General features: G+C 54.8%; 8 protein-coding genes across 8 annotated transcripts; 5 read left to right on the top strand and 3 right to left on the bottom strand.

The window, feature by feature from the left end:
* Window positions 1–169: 169 nt before the first annotated feature.
* Window positions 170–2,536, top strand: BAUCODRAFT_31420 (uncharacterized protein). The gene has a single exon (XM_007675378.1). It carries the CDS (start codon window positions 351–353, stop codon window positions 2,190–2,192), a length of 1,842 nt encoding a protein of 613 aa, XP_007673568.1. The 5' UTR covers window positions 170–350; the 3' UTR covers window positions 2,193–2,536.
* Window positions 2,537–2,854: 318 nt separating this feature from the next.
* BAUCODRAFT_59376 (uncharacterized protein) lies at window positions 2,855–5,010 on the top strand (the record flags this gene model as incomplete). Its single annotated transcript, XM_007675497.1, has 2 exons — window positions 2,855–3,600; window positions 3,666–5,010. Coding segments are annotated over 2 exons (2,091 nt in total), but the record flags the coding sequence as incomplete, so codon positions are not given.
* A 340-nt stretch (window positions 5,011–5,350) lies between these two features.
* Window positions 5,351–5,749, bottom strand: BAUCODRAFT_391748 (uncharacterized protein). The gene has a single exon (XM_007675934.1). It carries the CDS (start codon window positions 5,659–5,661, stop codon window positions 5,449–5,451), a length of 213 nt encoding a protein of 70 aa, XP_007674124.1. The 5' UTR covers window positions 5,662–5,749; the 3' UTR covers window positions 5,351–5,448.
* A 718-nt stretch (window positions 5,750–6,467) lies between these two features.
* Window positions 6,468–6,623, top strand: BAUCODRAFT_85228 (uncharacterized protein; the record flags this gene model as incomplete). The annotated part of the gene is made up of 1 exon (XM_007675613.1): window positions 6,468–6,623. A coding segment is annotated over one exon (154 nt), but the record flags the coding sequence as incomplete, so codon positions are not given.
* A 518-nt stretch (window positions 6,624–7,141) lies between these two features.
* Window positions 7,142–8,159, top strand: BAUCODRAFT_120401 (uncharacterized protein; the record flags this gene model as incomplete). The annotated part of the gene is made up of 4 exons (XM_007675933.1): window positions 7,142–7,329; window positions 7,384–7,729; window positions 7,789–8,064; window positions 8,130–8,159. The coding sequence occupies 4 exons, from the start codon at window positions 7,142–7,144 to the stop codon at window positions 8,157–8,159; spliced, it is 840 nt and encodes a 279-aa protein (XP_007674123.1).
* An 853-nt stretch (window positions 8,160–9,012) lies between these two features.
* On the bottom strand, window positions 9,013–10,730 carry BAUCODRAFT_31413 (uncharacterized protein). Its single transcript, XM_007675377.1, has 2 exons — window positions 10,039–10,730; window positions 9,013–9,972 (listed from the first exon to the last, which is right to left on the bottom strand). Exons 1-2 carry the CDS (start codon window positions 10,638–10,640, stop codon window positions 9,195–9,197), a joined length of 1,380 nt encoding a protein of 459 aa, XP_007673567.1. The 5' UTR covers window positions 10,641–10,730; the 3' UTR covers window positions 9,013–9,194.
* On the top strand, window positions 10,712–14,371 carry BAUCODRAFT_31412 (uncharacterized protein). Its single transcript, XM_007675376.1, has 3 exons — window positions 10,712–11,138; window positions 11,196–11,382; window positions 11,442–14,371. The coding sequence occupies exons 1-3, from the start codon at window positions 11,059–11,061 to the stop codon at window positions 14,130–14,132; spliced, it is 2,958 nt and encodes a 985-aa protein (XP_007673566.1). The 5' UTR covers window positions 10,712–11,058; the 3' UTR covers window positions 14,133–14,371.
* BAUCODRAFT_65537 (uncharacterized protein) lies at window positions 14,313–15,990 on the bottom strand (the record flags this gene model as incomplete). Its single annotated transcript, XM_007675558.1, has 3 exons — window positions 14,313–14,800; window positions 14,921–15,815; window positions 15,880–15,990. 3 exons carry the CDS (start codon window positions 15,988–15,990, stop codon window positions 14,313–14,315), a joined length of 1,494 nt encoding a protein of 497 aa, XP_007673748.1.
* Between the last annotated feature and the right edge of the window lie 459 nt (window positions 15,991–16,449).

The raw sequence follows: 16,449 nt of genomic DNA, 5'->3' as shown, positions 1-16,449 counted from the left end.
GCAAAGCCACTTCGCGGTTATTGTTCGCCTATGAACTTGAAGCTAATGGGATTCGGTAGCCTGGTCCAGCATTTGCTTAGCGACGCAGACGTGCTTGTCATGTCGAACCTGGTACGTCCGTCAAGCGTGTACAGGGTGAACACTGGAGGCTCGAGGGTTGAAAGGAGCAGCAGAAGGGTACATGTAGCGGGTGAAAGCTGACGCCACAGATGTCGCGCCTATTGTGGCGCTCGCGCTAGTAAACGCGCTGTCGCGCTTTGTTCAGATTTCGAGAGCCGACGGGATTTTATCTTTCCCTCCTTCCCGACCTTTGACCAGGCGTGGGCCACCCCAAAGGTGCAGCAAACAGCATGAAGTACGTTCTCGTATCCGGTGGTGTCATCTCCGGCGTGGGAAAGGGCATCATAGCCTCCTCCGCCGGACTTCTGCTGAAGACCTTGGGTGTCAAAGTCACGAGCATCAAAATCGATCCCTACATCAACGTTGATGCCGGGTTGATGAACCCAAAGGAACATGGCGAGGTCTATGTTCTCGACGACGGGGGAGAGGTTGATCTGGACCTGGGCAACTACGAGCGGTACCTCAACATTACGCTTACCCGAGAGAATAACATCACTCTTGGCAAGGTTTTCATGCAGGTGATTCAGCAGGAGAGGAAGGGTCGTTATCTAGGCAAGACCGTTCAAGTTGTACCTCATGTCACTGGCTGCATCGAAGACTGGATTGAGCGCGTTGCCAAAGTCCCCGTCGATGACACGGGAGTTGAGCCTGATGTATGCATCATCGAACTTGGTGGAACAATCGGCGACATCGAAGGCATGGCCTTTGTTGAAGCCTTAGCCGAGCTGCGACGAAATTGCCCGAGGGACGACTTCATGCAGATTCACGTGTCATATATCCCAGTGGTGCACGGCGAGCAGAAGACAAAGCCAACACAAATGGCAATCAAGGCCGTCAGATCCGCTGGTCTGATTCCAGACTTGATCGCGTGTCGTTGCGAACATCCACTGGAACAAAGCACCATCGACAAGGTTGCTCGGTTCTGCCAAGTCCCCAATCAGTCCGTTCTTGCGGTCCGAGACATGCCTTCTACGTATCAGGTCCCAATTCTACTCGCTGAGCAGCAACTTGTGTCATTGATGACCTCGTACCTACGACTTGATGGACTCAACATCTCACCAGACTTACAGAAGCGAGGAGCACAGGTTTGGGACACGTGGAGGAGCTTAACTCATGACGTCCACCGTCTCATGGAGACCGTCACGATTGTGCTTGTTGGCAAGTACTTAGAGCAACCGGACTCGTACTTATCCGTCATTCGATCTCTCGAGCACGCTGCCATGCGATGCCGGCGAAAGCTGGTGATTAAGTACGTTGATTCTGAGGCACTGGAGCGCAGAGATCAGAAGACAGAGCGGAAGGACATCGAGGAGTGGGATCCTGTCAAATACCACAAGGCTTGGCACGACGTCTGCACTGCAGCTGGAATTCTAGTGCCTGGAGGTTTCGGCAAGCGAGGTATCGAGGGCATGATTGCTGCCGCCAACTGGGCGCGGGAGAACAAGGTTCCCTATCTTGGCATTTGCCTGGGCATGCAAATTGCGGTCGTGGAGTTTGCACGGTCGGTATGCGGTATCCCACTGCCTCAGGCTGCTTCCTCTGAGGTCGAGAAGACCGAGGACGAGGATGAGAACGCAGATGATGACCGAGACAGAGTCATCATCCGCATGCCTGAGCACCATGGGAGCGAAATGGGCGGTACCATGCGCCTCGGGCTTCGCAGCACTGTCTGGCAACCAGACACGGAATGGAGCAAGCTTCGCGCCCTGTACGGCCTGGAGAACGAGTCCATTAACGAGCGGCACCGCCATAGATACGAGGTCAACCCAGCATACATCGAGCAGCTGCAGCGAAAGGGCCTCACCTTCATCGGCAAGGACGAAACAGGTGTTCGGATGGAAGTCATCGAGCTCCGGGACCACCCATGGTTCGTTGGCGTTCAGTTTCATCCCGAGTACCTCAGCCGAGTGCTGCACCCTTCAAAGCCATATCTTGGCTTCATCGCGAGCGCGGCTCGCATGTTGGCTGATATCACATGCGGCGAGAACGGTGCGCCCGTTTCAGCGATATACGAAGAACTCAATGGACACAGGACGAATGGGTTGGTCAACGGCGAGAAAGCGGCGTTTTAACCTCGATATGCTTCCTCGCAACAGGATTATGGCTGGCGTCGGAAGGAGGGAGGCTGATACCACGCGGCGCATTGGATCAAGCTGCGGACTTGGTGTGGCCATTTTCTAAGCATGGAGTTTGCGCTGTGTGTTATTGCGCAGAGGCAGACGATGCCCACGGAGGGGTGGATCTGGAAAGGAGTTGCACGTATAGATCGCCAGCCTTACAGCTTGGTATGTTATGATGAACCTTTGTCAAGCTCATTGTTCACGCAAGGCTCGGGGTAGGAGAAAGGGTGTAAGAGTCAGCAAGTGTGAGATTCAATGGCATAAAGCTCCACGTCACACTCATCGTTCATTTGAAGCCGCCCCACTTCGATAACATGTTGCCGCATGAACCTTCCTTAATGAGCGCACGATCCTCCAGGCCTTATCTTCGCCTCGTTGTGACTAAGTACAGCAGCACTAAAGGTAGGCTACATCATGTCTCGCATGAGACTCTCAGAGAGCTCCTCCAGTTCTTTTTGTGCAATCTGCCAGCGAACATGGAGTCCAGAAGTCGATTGTGGATGACTCTTTCATCAGTCCTGCTGCTGACTGGGCTTCTCGCTTTCTTACTACTCCCCAACCAAGAACAGGTTGTATCATCTATTCGACCTTCCCGGCAAAAGCTGGGCTTTGCCGCCCCGAAGAGTAATGTGTGGGCTGAGATCACAGAAAGTGAAGCGTCAGCCGTCAACGACTTCATCCACGACCGATTCGCTCATCTGAACCTCACCAAGCGGCCCAAAAGCGCCCAGGACAATTTCGTCTTCGTCGTCGAAACCCTCAAGCCAAACAAGACTGATGCTGTAGCGTACTTGTATGACGACGGGCCGGCAGCGCCTGAGAGGTGGGCTAAAGTAGCCATCTCTCAGAACCTTGACGATGGCCCGTACATGGTGTACTATATGGTCGGACCACTTCCGATAAATGAAGATAGCCAGATTCTACCATTAGAGTACGTCTTCAACTCTGGTCGCAACTATGTGCGTAATCCGATCCAGAACTTCGCGGCCATCCAAGACTTCACGATGGCTATGGCGGAAAATGTGTCGGACATTACCCAGGAGCTCCTCGGCGCCACTGTCAATCGAGATGATCCGCAAGATCCTCATGGGCTTATGGCTTTCCCAAGAGGGTCGCGTGTGGATACCGGTGGCCTGGTTCTGTGGATGCAGTTCTACCGACCAGGTATGGGCTCTGGAGCTCGCACTATTCTGCCACAGGGCATTTATGCCAAGGTGGACGCGAGGAGTACTGTCATCGACGACTGGACAGTTGGTGAATGGTACTACAATGGCGTTCTCTACGCAAACGAGAGCGAGTTCCGTGCAGCGCTTGAAGAGCCTGATTTCCAGAGAACGCCGCCTAATATCGACGGCTCATGGTAAGCGATTTGATGTGCAGATCCCCCTCGAGACATAGCTGACCCTCCTACCCAACGGGCTATAGGACAGACACCGAAGACTTTGGCGACTACCCTGACCGTGACCTTCCGCCTCCCGTCTCGGTACAGCCCTACGGTCCGCGCTACAAGCTTGACCGGGAGGAGAACTACGTCTCCTGGTTTGGGTTCGAGTTTTACCTAACGACTGCACAAGCCACCGGAGTAAGCCTCTTTGACATCCGTTTCAATGGACAACGAGTGATGTACGAGCTGGGCTTGCAAGAAGCTATGGCTCATTATGCTGGCGACGATCCAATGCAAGGCGGCTTGGAATTCCTCGACTCGTTCTTCGGCATGGGCAAGAACGCTTTCGAGCTGGTGCCCGGTTACGACTGTCCTGCATATGCTGACTACATCGACAACGAGTATCATCAGGCGTACAAGACGCATCACATCCCCAACAGTGTCTGCATCTTCGAATTCACGGCTGACTACCTGCTCTCCCGGCATACAGCGCAGTACTCCGTCACCGCTTCTCGCAATACGTTCCTGGTTGTAAGATGGGTTTCCACGGTCGGCAATTACGACTACACGATTGAATACAATCTGTTCATGGATGGCACCATTGAGACCAAAGTTCGCGCATCTGGCTTCATCTTCGGAGCCTTCTACACTGCGAACAACACCAAGAGCGAGGACGAGTATGGCCACCGCATTCACGATGCTCTGTCCAGCAGTATGCACGATCATGTCATCAACTTCAAGGCCGATCTCGATGTCGCAGGCGCTACGAATGACATGGTCCGTCTTGCACTGCAGCCGATGACGAGGAAGTACGAGTGGGACCAGCCAGAGCAGCCGGTACGCAACACCATGCATTTGGTAGAGTATCCCGTATGGGAGGAAGCAGGCATCGACTGGCCAAAGAACTCTGGCGAGTTCTACATCGTCTACAGCTCGGAAAGAAATGCTTGGGGCGAGCGCAAAGGCTACAGAATTACATCTGGTACAGGCATGGGCTCTACGCCACATCTCACAATCCTCAACTCCACCACCCTAGGTGATAGCGCACGATGGGCGGAGCATGACTTATGGGTGCTCCAGCGTAAGGACACCGAGCCGAGATCTGCCGACCCTCTCAACTACTTCGCTCCGCACGATCCCCTTATTGACTTTACGAAGATGGCGGATCACGAGAGTCTTGAGCATGGCGCTTCCGATACGGACTATGATGGTGACTTGGTGATCTACTTCAACGTTGGAGCGCACCACGTCCCGCACAGCGGTGACATTCCGAACACGCTCATGCATACTAGCTCGAGCAGTGTCATGTTCGTCCCGCACAACTTCGCTGATCGCGACCCGAGCAGAAAGAGCGTGCAAGGCGTACGCTTGCAATTGAAGGGTAAGACGAGCGGTGGCTTCGCCGGCGAGGTGAGTTTACCCGATAACGACTTGCGGAGTCGCGGAGAAGACGGCAAGACTAAAGCATACTACTTCGGCGCTACGTATGATAAGGGTATCAAGCTGCCGTTGGAAGCCTTCGAGCCCAACATGGCGGGATATGTGAGCAAGGAGCATGCAGTCAGCGATCTCAATTTCAATGGGACTGCCGCCGGGGCGTGGCATAGAGAGGAAGCCTTTGGTGGTTGAGCAAAGACAACAAAGCAAGGCAGGTGGCGATGCATGCTCCCCGATATGAGGGCGGTAACGCTGAACTGGGGCTTGCGAAGCTGAATTCTCATAGTTGGCGTAGCTGTAACCGGACATGGCACGTTGAATGATTCTCCTCAGAGCATGACTTGTCTGTCTCCGAATTCAAGAATTTTACAGACCGTCATTCTGTCACTAGAAAGTAGGTTTGACGTGGATTGGACCTCCCGTGGAAGCTCGGCTGCGGGTTTGTGAGACGAGCTGGTAATATGGTGATAGCCGACAATGGACTCGATGACCGTTGTGTGCTAACCATTGCTGGGGCCGAGGTGTGCAGCCGGTGCGAATAGGTGCACAGATCAGCGCATAGTCGCTCTTGCTGGCGCCGTACAGTCTGCCATAGAGCATCCGGTACCAGGCTTGTGGAATCTCGGCGTTGTTCGGCGATAGAAGCCGCCGCTTCCACAGCAGTGTATTCGAACAAGGACTGCTATCGCTTGATCGATTGACTCTTCAGATGGAAGTCATTACTCGCAGTCAGGAAGGTCCAAGCAACATTCGCGGCCATAAGGTCCAGGTCATGCGTCAAGCCCATGACGGGTCGCGTTGACATATGGGTCGCTTTTGTGACGATTGCTTGAGGCCTACAGAGTATGGAAAGAAGTTATCACAGAATGCGTCGCAGAAGCGCACTGATGTGATGACTGGCAAGTTATGTGCGCCAGAAGCTTCGGCCGGCGTCTGTATATCGTGAGAGTCAAATACAGGCAGACCCAGTATCGGATCGAATCTACGCGCATCGATCTCCAGATGCCGAAACATATTTTGTCACTCATAGCCTCCTGTCGCGGTCTGAGCAGTACAAAGAAGACATTGCGAGAAGCCGTAGTGCATGGACAGAGTTCAGGTTCTGTCTCGATATAATGCTGGTATATGCCTATATACACAGCTAGTAAGCGCTTGGAGAAATCGCAAGCAAACGCTCTTCGGTACTTTGATTAAGGACGATGGAGTCACTCGACTGCTTGTGAGCTGTTTGCAACGAGCGTAGAGGTCAGCAGCAACAAGCTCGTTGTGTTCAAGCACAACCCCGAATCCTCGAGATATCGTAACTCGGCTCGGCTCCGAAAAGCTGTTCCTGCAGCATGCATTAGCGTCGGTCTTAGCTTATACTAGGCAAGGAGGTTGCTGTCTGTCGTGGACTGGTTGCCTTTGATGATGCAGCTGACTACGATACACGCGCACCGTATACCACAACAGCAACGAGGCTCGATGGTAGGATCAGTCAGATGGTGCGCAAGCCTCCTCGCAATGGTACGACGCAAAGCCTTCAGGCTCCCGTGTGCCGCGTTTGTCTGCTCATCACAGCCCTAGAACCATCCATCACCGCATTCAGCATAGCTCGTTCTCCGTAGGACAGCATGGACCTTACATCCGCCCTTCCGCGCTCCTGGAATCAAGCCAGACTACGAGGCCGCCCTCTCTGGACCCCGTCTTGCCCTCTCCTGGCTTTGAGTCAAACACTGGCCCGTCAGGTGATATCGGGTTTCTAGCGCGATCTTCGCATGCAACCACTTTACGCCGCCAATGAGCGCGTCGCGTCCGCCAACGCTACCGCACTATCGCCGCTTTCCTCTCTGACTGATTACTTCCCGTTCGCCTCGCGTTGTCTGGGCTGCCGAGGCGATGCAAAGTCTACCTGCATGACCAGGGTACATGGCTGCCGGTGCTACCCTCCTCGTTCCTATGTGTGATATGGATCGCTGCCTCGGGGCCGTGCGGGTGAATTATAAGTATCCTCTGTCTCCTTCACCTTCTTGACCGTGCCTTTACCGGTGTTGCAATATCCGCCGTGTCATCGCTTTTTATACCACAAAGTGTGGACAGTATGTTCACTACTACCAGCGGCCGAAACAAGTCATACAGGGACAGCTTCTCGCAGCGTGTCAACAAGCCGTTGAATAAGAGACAGCGGTCATTCAAGGAGTACGCTCAAACGAGGAAGATTAACACCCAGCAAGCATCTCCGGCATCGAGCTCGCCAACGAAGAGTCAGGCCACCTCGCCAGTATCCCCGTAAGTACATCGTCTTGCCCATATACTCGGGTCTGGCTGACCCACATGTCCCAGCAACCTCAATTCAGCCATAGTCACGATATGCGTGGGTCCATCACACCGTCTCTTCGCAGCGCATGAAGACGTACTCTCCCGAGCACCGTACTTCGCTCAAGCGTGCCGAGCGCAATTCTTCGAAGCGTCAGGCAAGCGCATCGACCTACCGAATGAGGAGCCTGAAGTCTTCTCCGCAGTGCTAGAATATCTCTACAAAGGCGACTACACCCCAAAGCTCATCTACGACAAAAAGCGGGCAAGCTGGATGCTTGATGATGGTGAAGGTACTGGTGCCGTCAACGCGGAAAGCACGATTTATTGCAACGGCATCGGTGGCTCTGTGCTGAAAGACACCGCGATATATGTACGCTCGCCCTCTCACAACCCTTCTAAATCTCCACAACGTGCTAACACATCACGCAGTGCTCCGCTCACCGATACTCACTGCCAGAGCTCCAACGCCTCGCCCTGAAGAAGCAAGGCCTGCAGTCTGGCGTACAATGCAGCACCATCCTGTCCTCAGCACGCTACGCTTACGCAAACACACCTGCCTCTGACTCGAAGCTACGAGCGCACTACCTCGCCCTCATCATCAGGTCGCGTAACACCTTCAAGCGAAGCGGCACCATGCAGATGGAGATGGAAGCCGGAGGCACGCCGCTGTTCTTCGATCTTTTTGTGGCGATGGTCAATCACCTTGTGAGTTACCACCACTTAGCCCCGTTCGTATTACCAGACCCGCTGACACGGCGTTACGCCTATAGGATGACATCTCTGGTGCCCGCTCGCGCTAGGGAGTTGCCTACCACGTTGCAACGCCTATCCGACAACGGCTGCGCTGGCTCCGCAGCCTGCATTACGTCTCATTTCTGCTCTCAGTCCACTCTCCTACGGATACCCTTCTTGTAAAAGTACTTTCATTGGCTCTTCACTGTCGAATGCAGCACGGCGTTGAGGCGCAGGACGATGGCACTGTATCTCTATCACGCTGGACTGGCGCACACCAGGATACATCACTGCACGTTGTCGATTCTAGTAGACTGTATGTGCGATACCACATGATCTGATTTGGGGAACAAATTGCATGGCACGAACTTTGACGGTCTAGCTACTTGTGGTGATTGCGCGGAGAAGGAAGATCATGCCCTCGTGGTCTTATGGCAGACTGTAGCTGTAGCAGACGAAGACAGTGTTCGACTGCTGGCTTTTACTCATCTTCATCCATCGCTACCATTGTATGTCAAACTGTTTTTGCTGTCGCCTTGGAACGCTATTTTGGCGTCTCTCATGTGATTCCGTAATATGTAGCATATGCTTCGCTCGTTCGCAATCGAAACAGTCGGTGCCATTTGCAAAGGATGTCACACGGTATCTAGCATCTCCTTCCGATGTTGCTATACCATACGAAACGAGGTGCCGTGTATGAGTCACACATGGCTGCAGTGCCTCATAAGCAAGGGTCTCCACAGGGTGTGCGCCCACCTGGCATGTTGGGTACGGCTTGCCATCCGCCACCGGGCATTACAGAGGCCAAGCCAATAAAGCAAGGCAGGCGTGCCGCCGTCTGTGTCGATTGTCGGCATCTGAATTGTGCACGGTGATGGGGTGGAAAGGTCGAAAATACAGTGTCCTCAGGCACTCTTCAGACGCCTGTTCCAGGGAAAGCGCCTGCTTTGCTCAGCACGACGATGCCACGCTCGCGAGCAATGTAGCCCTTGACGAAGTTCTGTTCAATGTCAGCCCTGCACAAAACCTCCAATTAGGACAAGAAAAAGGGGCATGGACCGTGGCGAATGCTGGGGCCTGCCGCGGAAGGCAGCACGACGTAACTAGACAGATGGACGGTTCCGTGCAGCAAGATGCTCTAGCAAGCCGGCAAGACGCACCTTGTAAATCGAGTTGGCGATAAGGCACTCAACCTCATCGTAATCAATACCGCCTGCACCGTCGTCCACTTCCGCGCCCGCCAGCTGCAGCGCTGCCGCAAACTCACGGACCTGAATCCTGGTTCGGCGTCCGGGTGGACCTGCCTCGTTCTCTTTTTGCGGCTCATACCCACCGGCAAGGAAGACTTTGCGAAATAGATTGCGCATGAGGATATCTCTGCCCCGCTCCAGAGTAAGGTAGATCCTCCGCTTCACAAACTCGTCCTCACCTTGGTCCATCGCGGTGGTGAAGGCACGCAGATCTGCCCGTTTGATCGCTACGCAGATGGGAGCGAACAGTCTTCCCAGTGCAGGAGACTGCTGTAGCAGTTCCTGCGTAGGTAGTTGGTGCGAAGTAAGCATTTTAGTTGGGACGAGGTATGTCAGTATGAGATCGATGTTTCGCGTTGCAGATCTCGAGCACATAGCGTATGCACTTGTCAAGAACTCCTCAGCTGCAGCGTAGTCCTCCTCAAGGAATGCGATGACACCCGAATAGTACTTGAACGTGACCTGATGGGCTCGCGGGAAAGCTGACAGCGGAGGCATGTCCGCCGAAGATGCCTTGAGTGAGCGCAGGATGTTCTTCGACAGGGAAATGGAGTTCAGTTTGAAGTACGTTTTGAATAGAAGGTTGGCAATGTAGTAGAGGGCCCACTTGCGTGATTCTTCAATCGGAGAGCTGTGAAAAGACCTACCTTAGCCGAGTCCCACATTATACGTATGGTGCTAACATTAGTACACCTACCGGTCTCCGAGGCAGAGGGCAAATATACGGTTAATCTGGCGCGCAGCGTCTTCGAGCCTCTCGTTTTTACTGGTAGCGCTGAACGCGTCCTCTTCTTGCAACTCGCCAAAAGCAAGCCCACTGTCGCGATGAGAAACCGTACTTTCGTCTGCTTTGATGGCGAATATGCGCAGGTATTTGCCCACGACATACAGACAGGGGATGGTCCAGCTGTCCAGTATGTTATTCGAGTAGCCACGATAGACCGCGTTCAACACTTCCTTCCAGCTGTCATAAACGGCATTCCAGTCGGCGTCCTCTCCTTTGGCGGCATTCTGCGCTTCCTCGGCGGCCAGCAATCTGCCGACGAAGCTGTAGTAAGCGGTGAAAACATCGATCCAGGTGCTTGCCTCCTTCTTATCAAGGCGCAAATCAGGGTTGTACTGGAGCTGGTACCTCAGATCGGTCTGCACGCTATGAGCATTCGTCCATCTTTGGAAGTTATACAGTCTTGCTGAATCAGACGTGGGTGCCTCCGGTGAGATGGTGGAGGCGAGCAGATAGCCATCGAACTTCTGCTGAGCGACGGTGAAGTCGCGCCACAGCGAGTCTACGTTCGTCATGGGCGCGAACAAGCGTCTATACTATGCGAATGCGGATGCGGACATCGACTTCCGGGGTTTTCGACCCGAGTCAGTGTGCACGAAGGAGGTGGTACCGCGGTATGAAACATTGGAAGAAAGCCCCTCAAGCCCTGGCTGAAAGCGGAACCTGTCATTCATCCCAGGGTCTTGGCACCAACCTCCATCCCTCAACAGCGCATGAAGCTTGCAAACTAAAGTGGTAGAGGCCCCCAGCTGTACAACGACGCCTGCTTTCCAAAGCCAGACCACCAACATCACAAATACATGAGGCCACGGACAGGCGAACACTTCTGCACTGCATTCGCGTAGAGCCCCCCGAAGCCGACCACTGGATAGGATATAGGGAGCATCAATGTCATGACATGAGCGCGAGTGAGCAGGATCCCATGATCAGGATATGAGTTGGAACTTGTTGGAGCGTTTCATCGAGTCTGAGCACTTCAACAAGGATCCTTCACTCACTGTAGCATACCTTGCGTGAGCATACCCTTGCCGGCAAGGCGCAAAGGCCCAGTTGTACTGATGCTTGCGCAGTCGGTACGCCGACCATGTCGGCATTCACTACGTCCTCTGCTCGAAGCTACGACAGTTTAGCTATGAGGAGATCGAGTTCTTCCTCCCGCAACTATGCCACCTCCTCATATCCATCGACAACGAGTCGATGGCGCTGGAAGAGTTCATCATAGACTTGTGTGAAGAGTCAGTAAATGGAGCACTGTTGGTACGGCTTCTCGTCCACTGGTGTTTCACACCTTGCGTGACTGACGGCGAGCTTGCTAGACCTTCTGGCTCTTCCAAACCTACCTCCACGACCTCGCAGCTCAGCCCGCGGCCAATGTCTTTCAAACCTGCCGTAGGGTCTACAATAGGGTGCAAAGGATAGTGTTTGGAGGTGGGGAGCCATTGCGAAGAGAGAAGATCCAGGAGAATGTACTGCCAGTGACTGTACTCTCAAGCCTCGTGCTGGCCAGTGTAGGTCTTCCTCTACTACCACACCATGCCGGACCGCTGGCAATAGCTCAGGCGAGGAGGCCGCGGCCAATTGAGGAAATCATATCTGAGGCCGCTCCAGAAACGCAAACGCTCGGCCGAAGTGCCACAGTTACTGGGAGCACGAGCACCGTGAGGAACGTGCGACCGAGCTCCAGCGGGTCGAAAGACCCAAGACCACGACGAGCAAAGCGGCCGTCAGCGGTCAACACCAATGGCATTGAGACATCACGTACGCAGCCAAGCTCGCCACGCACGGAAGGTAGAAAGGTTTCGTCAAGTCGGCAGTCGTTAGCTGTGACTCGGAACCATGAAGCTTTCGTTAGCTCATCGTCACTACCAGATCAGCGCACACCGAGCACACCTGTTCAGAATGTGCCTCCATCGCCGGGCGTGCCTCGACGACCGCCTGAGATGGCACGTCGGCACTCGCACGCCCTGCGGCCTACAACGCCTTCAGCCATGACTAAATCGCAAAAGGTGCGCATGTTGCGGCAGAATTACTTCAGGAGTCAGACACAGCTTTTAGCCGCGCTCGAAGGCATTTCTTCACGCCTTGTCTCAGTTCCGAAGCCCGCAAGACTAAGCGCATTGAGAGCAGAGCTGGCGCTTATAGCTCAGGACATACCGGCCGAAGTGGACATCCCACTTATCTGCCCAGCGACTCTGGTAGACGGCATACCAAGTCGGAGTCGGCATCACCGCATCGTCAGGCTGAATCCAGCAGAAGCCACGAGTCTTAACAGTGCGCAGAAGGTGCCATACCTGCTCATGCTGGAAGTGCTGCGTGAGGACTTTGACTTCGATCCCGAAAGTGAGCAGAACCTGCAGCTGCTGTCGAACTTACTTGCAGAGAAAGGCAAGCCTAGGCGGCGACTCTTCGACACCTCGGACGCAGCCCGACAAGCTGCCATGCAGTCACGGTTATCCGAGGCACCCAGCGACAGTGTGCTTGAGCCTTCAAATGGCGACTTGTCCAGCCCAGCGTTGCTTCAAGATGTCGACGGCGAGCCTTCCAAATCGACCGGTAGTCCGAACATACCAGCCATCAAGGAGCCTCCTCGACTATCTAGCGGTGTCAGTACGCTGTCATCTATGGCTAGTCTACCGACACCACGCACCTCAGAAGGCCCGATCAGTCGCTCTGGAAGTCCCAGTCTGCGAGGCTCGCCATATATGAAGCCACAGAACCCGACGCAGCCCGACATATCTGCCTTGGCAGACCACATGCGCACAGCCTCGCAGATGTTGAATCAGCTCGAGCTCAGCACGTCCAAGCGACCAAAGACTGAAGTAGCGGCCATCAAAGCTAAGATCATTGCCAGTATGCAGTCTCTCGAGGAGCAGAGCTTCCTCAACGAAGACGTTCTAGGTGCACCGAGCTTCGACACCATCATGGCACGCGCCAGTGCCGCAGCAGCCCGCACCGAAGCTGAAGACATTGAGAGCGAGGATGTACAGGCTCCGACAGACCCAGACATCAACACTGGCAAAGGTGCCGCCCGCATGGAGAACGATGCTATGACTGGCGGCATTCAGCGTAAAGTCGGTGACCGAGATGACCCGTCCGCCGCAACCTTTGGCGAGGCTTGGGAAGTCAAGAAGGAGCGCATCCGCCGCTCTTCGCCCTACGGTTGGGTCAAGAACTGGGATCTCATCTCCGTAATCGTGAAAACCGGCGACGACCTACGGCAAGAGGCATTCGCATGCCAGCTGATCGCCGTCTGCTCCAAGATCTTCGCCGAGCACAATGTCGAAGTGTGGGTGAAGAACATGCGCATGCTAGTCACGGGCGAGACATCCGGCCTCATCGAAACCATCACCAACGCCGTCTCGCTCCACTCCCTCAAGCGCTCCATCACCCTCGCCACCATCGCCGCAGGCACGAACCCCAAAAAGCGCATCGCCACGCTGTCCGACCACTACACCAAAACCTTCGGCGCCGTTGACTCACCCGCCTACCAAAAAGCCATCGACTGCTTCACCCGCAGTCTGGCCGCTTACAGCATCATCTCGTACATCCTGCAGCTAAAGGACCGGCATAATGGCAACATTCTAATCGACTCCGACGGGCACTGCATCCACATCGACTTCGGCTTCATGCTCTCCAATTCCCCCGGCAACATGGGTTTCGAGGCCGCGCCATTCAAGCTCACGCTCGAGTACGTCGAGTTACTCGGCGGGCCGGAGGGAGTGCATTATGCACGGTTTAAAGAATTGTTGAAGGATGCGTTTCAGGCGCTACGAAGAGAAGCGGAACGGATCGTCACGCTCGTTGAGCTTATGGGAAGGGAAAGCAAGATGCCATGTTATGGCGGCGGGTTGGTGAATGTGGTGGCCGCGCTGCGGGCGAGGTTTGTGTTGGAGAAGAGCAAGGAGGAGGCGAGGGAGTGGGTGGAGGATTTGGTGACGAAGAGTTTCGGGTCGTATTACACGCGGCTTTACGATACTTATCAGTATCGCACGCAGGGGATTTATTAGACGCGGTAGAGCGGGTGGCGTATGCTGGCGTTTGGAAAGGCGCGAAAATTGTGGCCCTTCGATAGATCGAGTCCAGGCGAAGTGCTTGGTTATAGGGTAGAATTGACTGCGAGGGCACGATCCTGCTTCGCGCGTCGACTTCAACGCTTCGAACACTCCTATCATCGCTACAACAGTCGGTCACACCTCCACATAATTAGCAGGAAAACTTCCCACCCGCCCCCTCAACTCCCCCTCCCACCAATCATCCACGCTATCCGTCTTCTTGACCACTTTAATCCGATCCCCCTCCCTAAACGCCAAATCGCCCTCATTCTGCCCCTCGAAATCATACACGGCAGTCACGTACGTCGCCTGACTACTCTGTATCCGTTTGATCGGGATAGGCGGTGCGGGTTTCTTTTTGCCTGCACCGACCGCTGCCGCGGCCGAGGCGAGACTGGATTGCGAGAAGCTTCGGTTCTGCTCCGGGCGAGAAGAGGTTGCTGCGAAGTAATCTGGTGCGGGGGAGGTGGTGGTGGTGGTCGTGGTGGGAGAGTTGCCGTTGACGGGGGTGGCGTAGCGGGAGGGTGGGGAGATGTTGCCGGGGGATTGGTCGTAGGCGGGTGGTGGAGGTGGATTGTTGGGCCAGGATGGGGTGAGGGCGGTTGGGTTTTGGTCGTAGGGCGCTAGGTTTGGCGAGGTGACGGAGGGGATGCGTGGTTTGTGGGCGGGGATGGTCGGACTGGTTGCGGTTCCCGGTCGGGGTGGTTTCGGCGGCGCCATTTCTTCCGGCTCGTCGTGGAGACCGTTGAACGTCAGAGATTTGCCGCTCATGCCGGACGGCGTTCTTGCGCCGATGGTTGGTTTCGTGGTCGGCACGGCCGGCGCGCTGCCTTTCCGTCCCATCGCTGCCAGGCCGCCGACCTTACCTCTGAGGCCCAGTCCGGTCACGGTACTCTTTTCCGGTGGTAGCGCCATACCCATCTGCACCGCCTTACCGCTGGCGATGATGCTGATACCTTGCTCTAATTCCTGTCGAAAGCCGTCGAACTCCTGTTGCCACACCCGCACAATCTCCGCGTCACTTGGGGCTGGATTCGGCATGTGGTGCGCTCGTGTATACTTGTCCAAGACGGTGTACACTTGTCCGGAGAGTGTCGTTTGTAACATTAGCTGGTTGGTGAGCAGGTACGGCACCAGACTCAGTATCGCGGCCGTGATGGGTGGGAAGGCCTCCTTGACCTGCTCGTCGGCGGTCTCATAGTCGATCTGGGCCTGCGCGAGGTTCTGCTCGTGGGCAGCAAGCGCCGCCTCCTCCTTCACCGTCCGCGTCTCCTTCCTCCGCGCGTGCTCGGTGCGACTCAAGTAGCGTTCGTAGTCGAGCTTGGTGTTTTCGCGATGCTTGAGCGTCTTGTGCAGCTGCTTGGTGCTTTGCTTCGCCTGTTCGGCGGGACGGAGCAGCTTGTTGTCGATCATTGTAATTTCCTGTTGTAAGTCGGTCTTGAGCTCCGAATAGAGCTTCTGCAAACCGAGACATTTCTGCATGTAGTTGCTCGGGGTGACGGCGGGTTGGTGGTGCATGTCGGGTGAGGATGTGGGTTCGATGGGCTTGTAGAGCGATGCGAATGCCTCGGAGCAGTCATACTGCAGCTTCAGTACATCCTCCCAGCCGTTGCGCCACGATTTGATGTCTTGTATGAGCTAGCGATCGTGTCAGTCGTCGTCGTGTTGTGCATGGTAAACCGCCTGACTAAGGGAGGCGCACTCTGTCCAACATGTCGTCCGCTGCCTTGAACTCGGCCAGTACCGTTCCAACGTCTGCCTGGTCCTCCGAGCGCTTCATCAACCCTCCAAACTTCCGTTGCATTGACTTCATCTTGGCGGACTATCTCTCGTTTATCCGGCTATGTGATGTTGCAAATTTATACTCGGGCAAGCAGAAGGAGTAGCTGATGCTTGGCTCTTGACGGACAGATGGAGCAGCAATAGAGTAAGGAAGGGGAGAGATTCAGGAAGTGGTATACTTTGGCCAATTAGTGTTGCCATATCTCATATATATGTATATATATGTACGAGACGTGGTGGAGTCCAATTGATGCATCGCAGCAGCAGCAGCAGCAGCAGTCGAGGCGGGGCTAAATGGCTGTAACCGTAACACGTGCGAGCTAACAAACGTAACGCGGCGTCTTCGGCTCGGCTTCCGCTGTGCTAGGGCACCTTTACATGTACCGTAGTTCTGCTTGGAAGCTTCATACATGTAGTTGTAGCAGCAAGTACTCCCTCCGTACATGTAGCTGCCATTGCCATTGCCAGTGCGTGTTGTGATGATGGAGGG

Source organism: Baudoinia panamericana, assembly GCF_000338955.1.
Source record: "Baudoinia panamericana UAMH 10762 unplaced genomic scaffold BAUCOscaffold_3, whole genome shotgun sequence".
Lineage (NCBI taxonomy): Eukaryota > Fungi > Ascomycota > Dothideomycetes > Mycosphaerellales > Teratosphaeriaceae > Baudoinia > Baudoinia panamericana.
The sequence above is the reverse complement of the archived record's forward strand: the minus strand, read 5'-3'. Positions and strand labels throughout refer to the sequence as shown.

Bases quoted from the DNA above. Each gene is read 5' to 3' on its own strand.
- BAUCODRAFT_31420 (XM_007675378.1), top strand. From the start codon at position 351: ATGAAGTACGTTCTCGTATCCGGTGGTGTCATCTCCGGCGTGGGAAAG.
- BAUCODRAFT_391748 (XM_007675934.1), bottom strand. From the start codon at position 5,661: ATGCTCTATGGCAGACTGTACGGCGCCAGCAAGAGCGACTATGCGCTG.
- BAUCODRAFT_31413 (XM_007675377.1), bottom strand. From the start codon at position 10,640: ATGACGAACGTAGACTCGCTGTGGCGCGACTTCACCGTCGCTCAGCAG. The intron at 9,973-10,038 runs GTAGGTGTACTA...GTCTTTTCACAG, and splicing joins GCCCTCTGCCTCGGAGACCG to CTCTCCGATTGAAGAATCAC.
- BAUCODRAFT_31412 (XM_007675376.1), top strand. From the start codon at position 11,059: ATGAGTTGGAACTTGTTGGAGCGTTTCATCGAGTCTGAGCACTTCAAC. The intron at 11,139-11,195 runs GTGAGCATACCC...ATGCTTGCGCAG, and splicing joins CTCACTGTAGCATACCTTGC to TCGGTACGCCGACCATGTCG. The intron at 11,383-11,441 runs GTACGGCTTCTC...CGAGCTTGCTAG, and splicing joins CAGTAAATGGAGCACTGTTG to ACCTTCTGGCTCTTCCAAAC.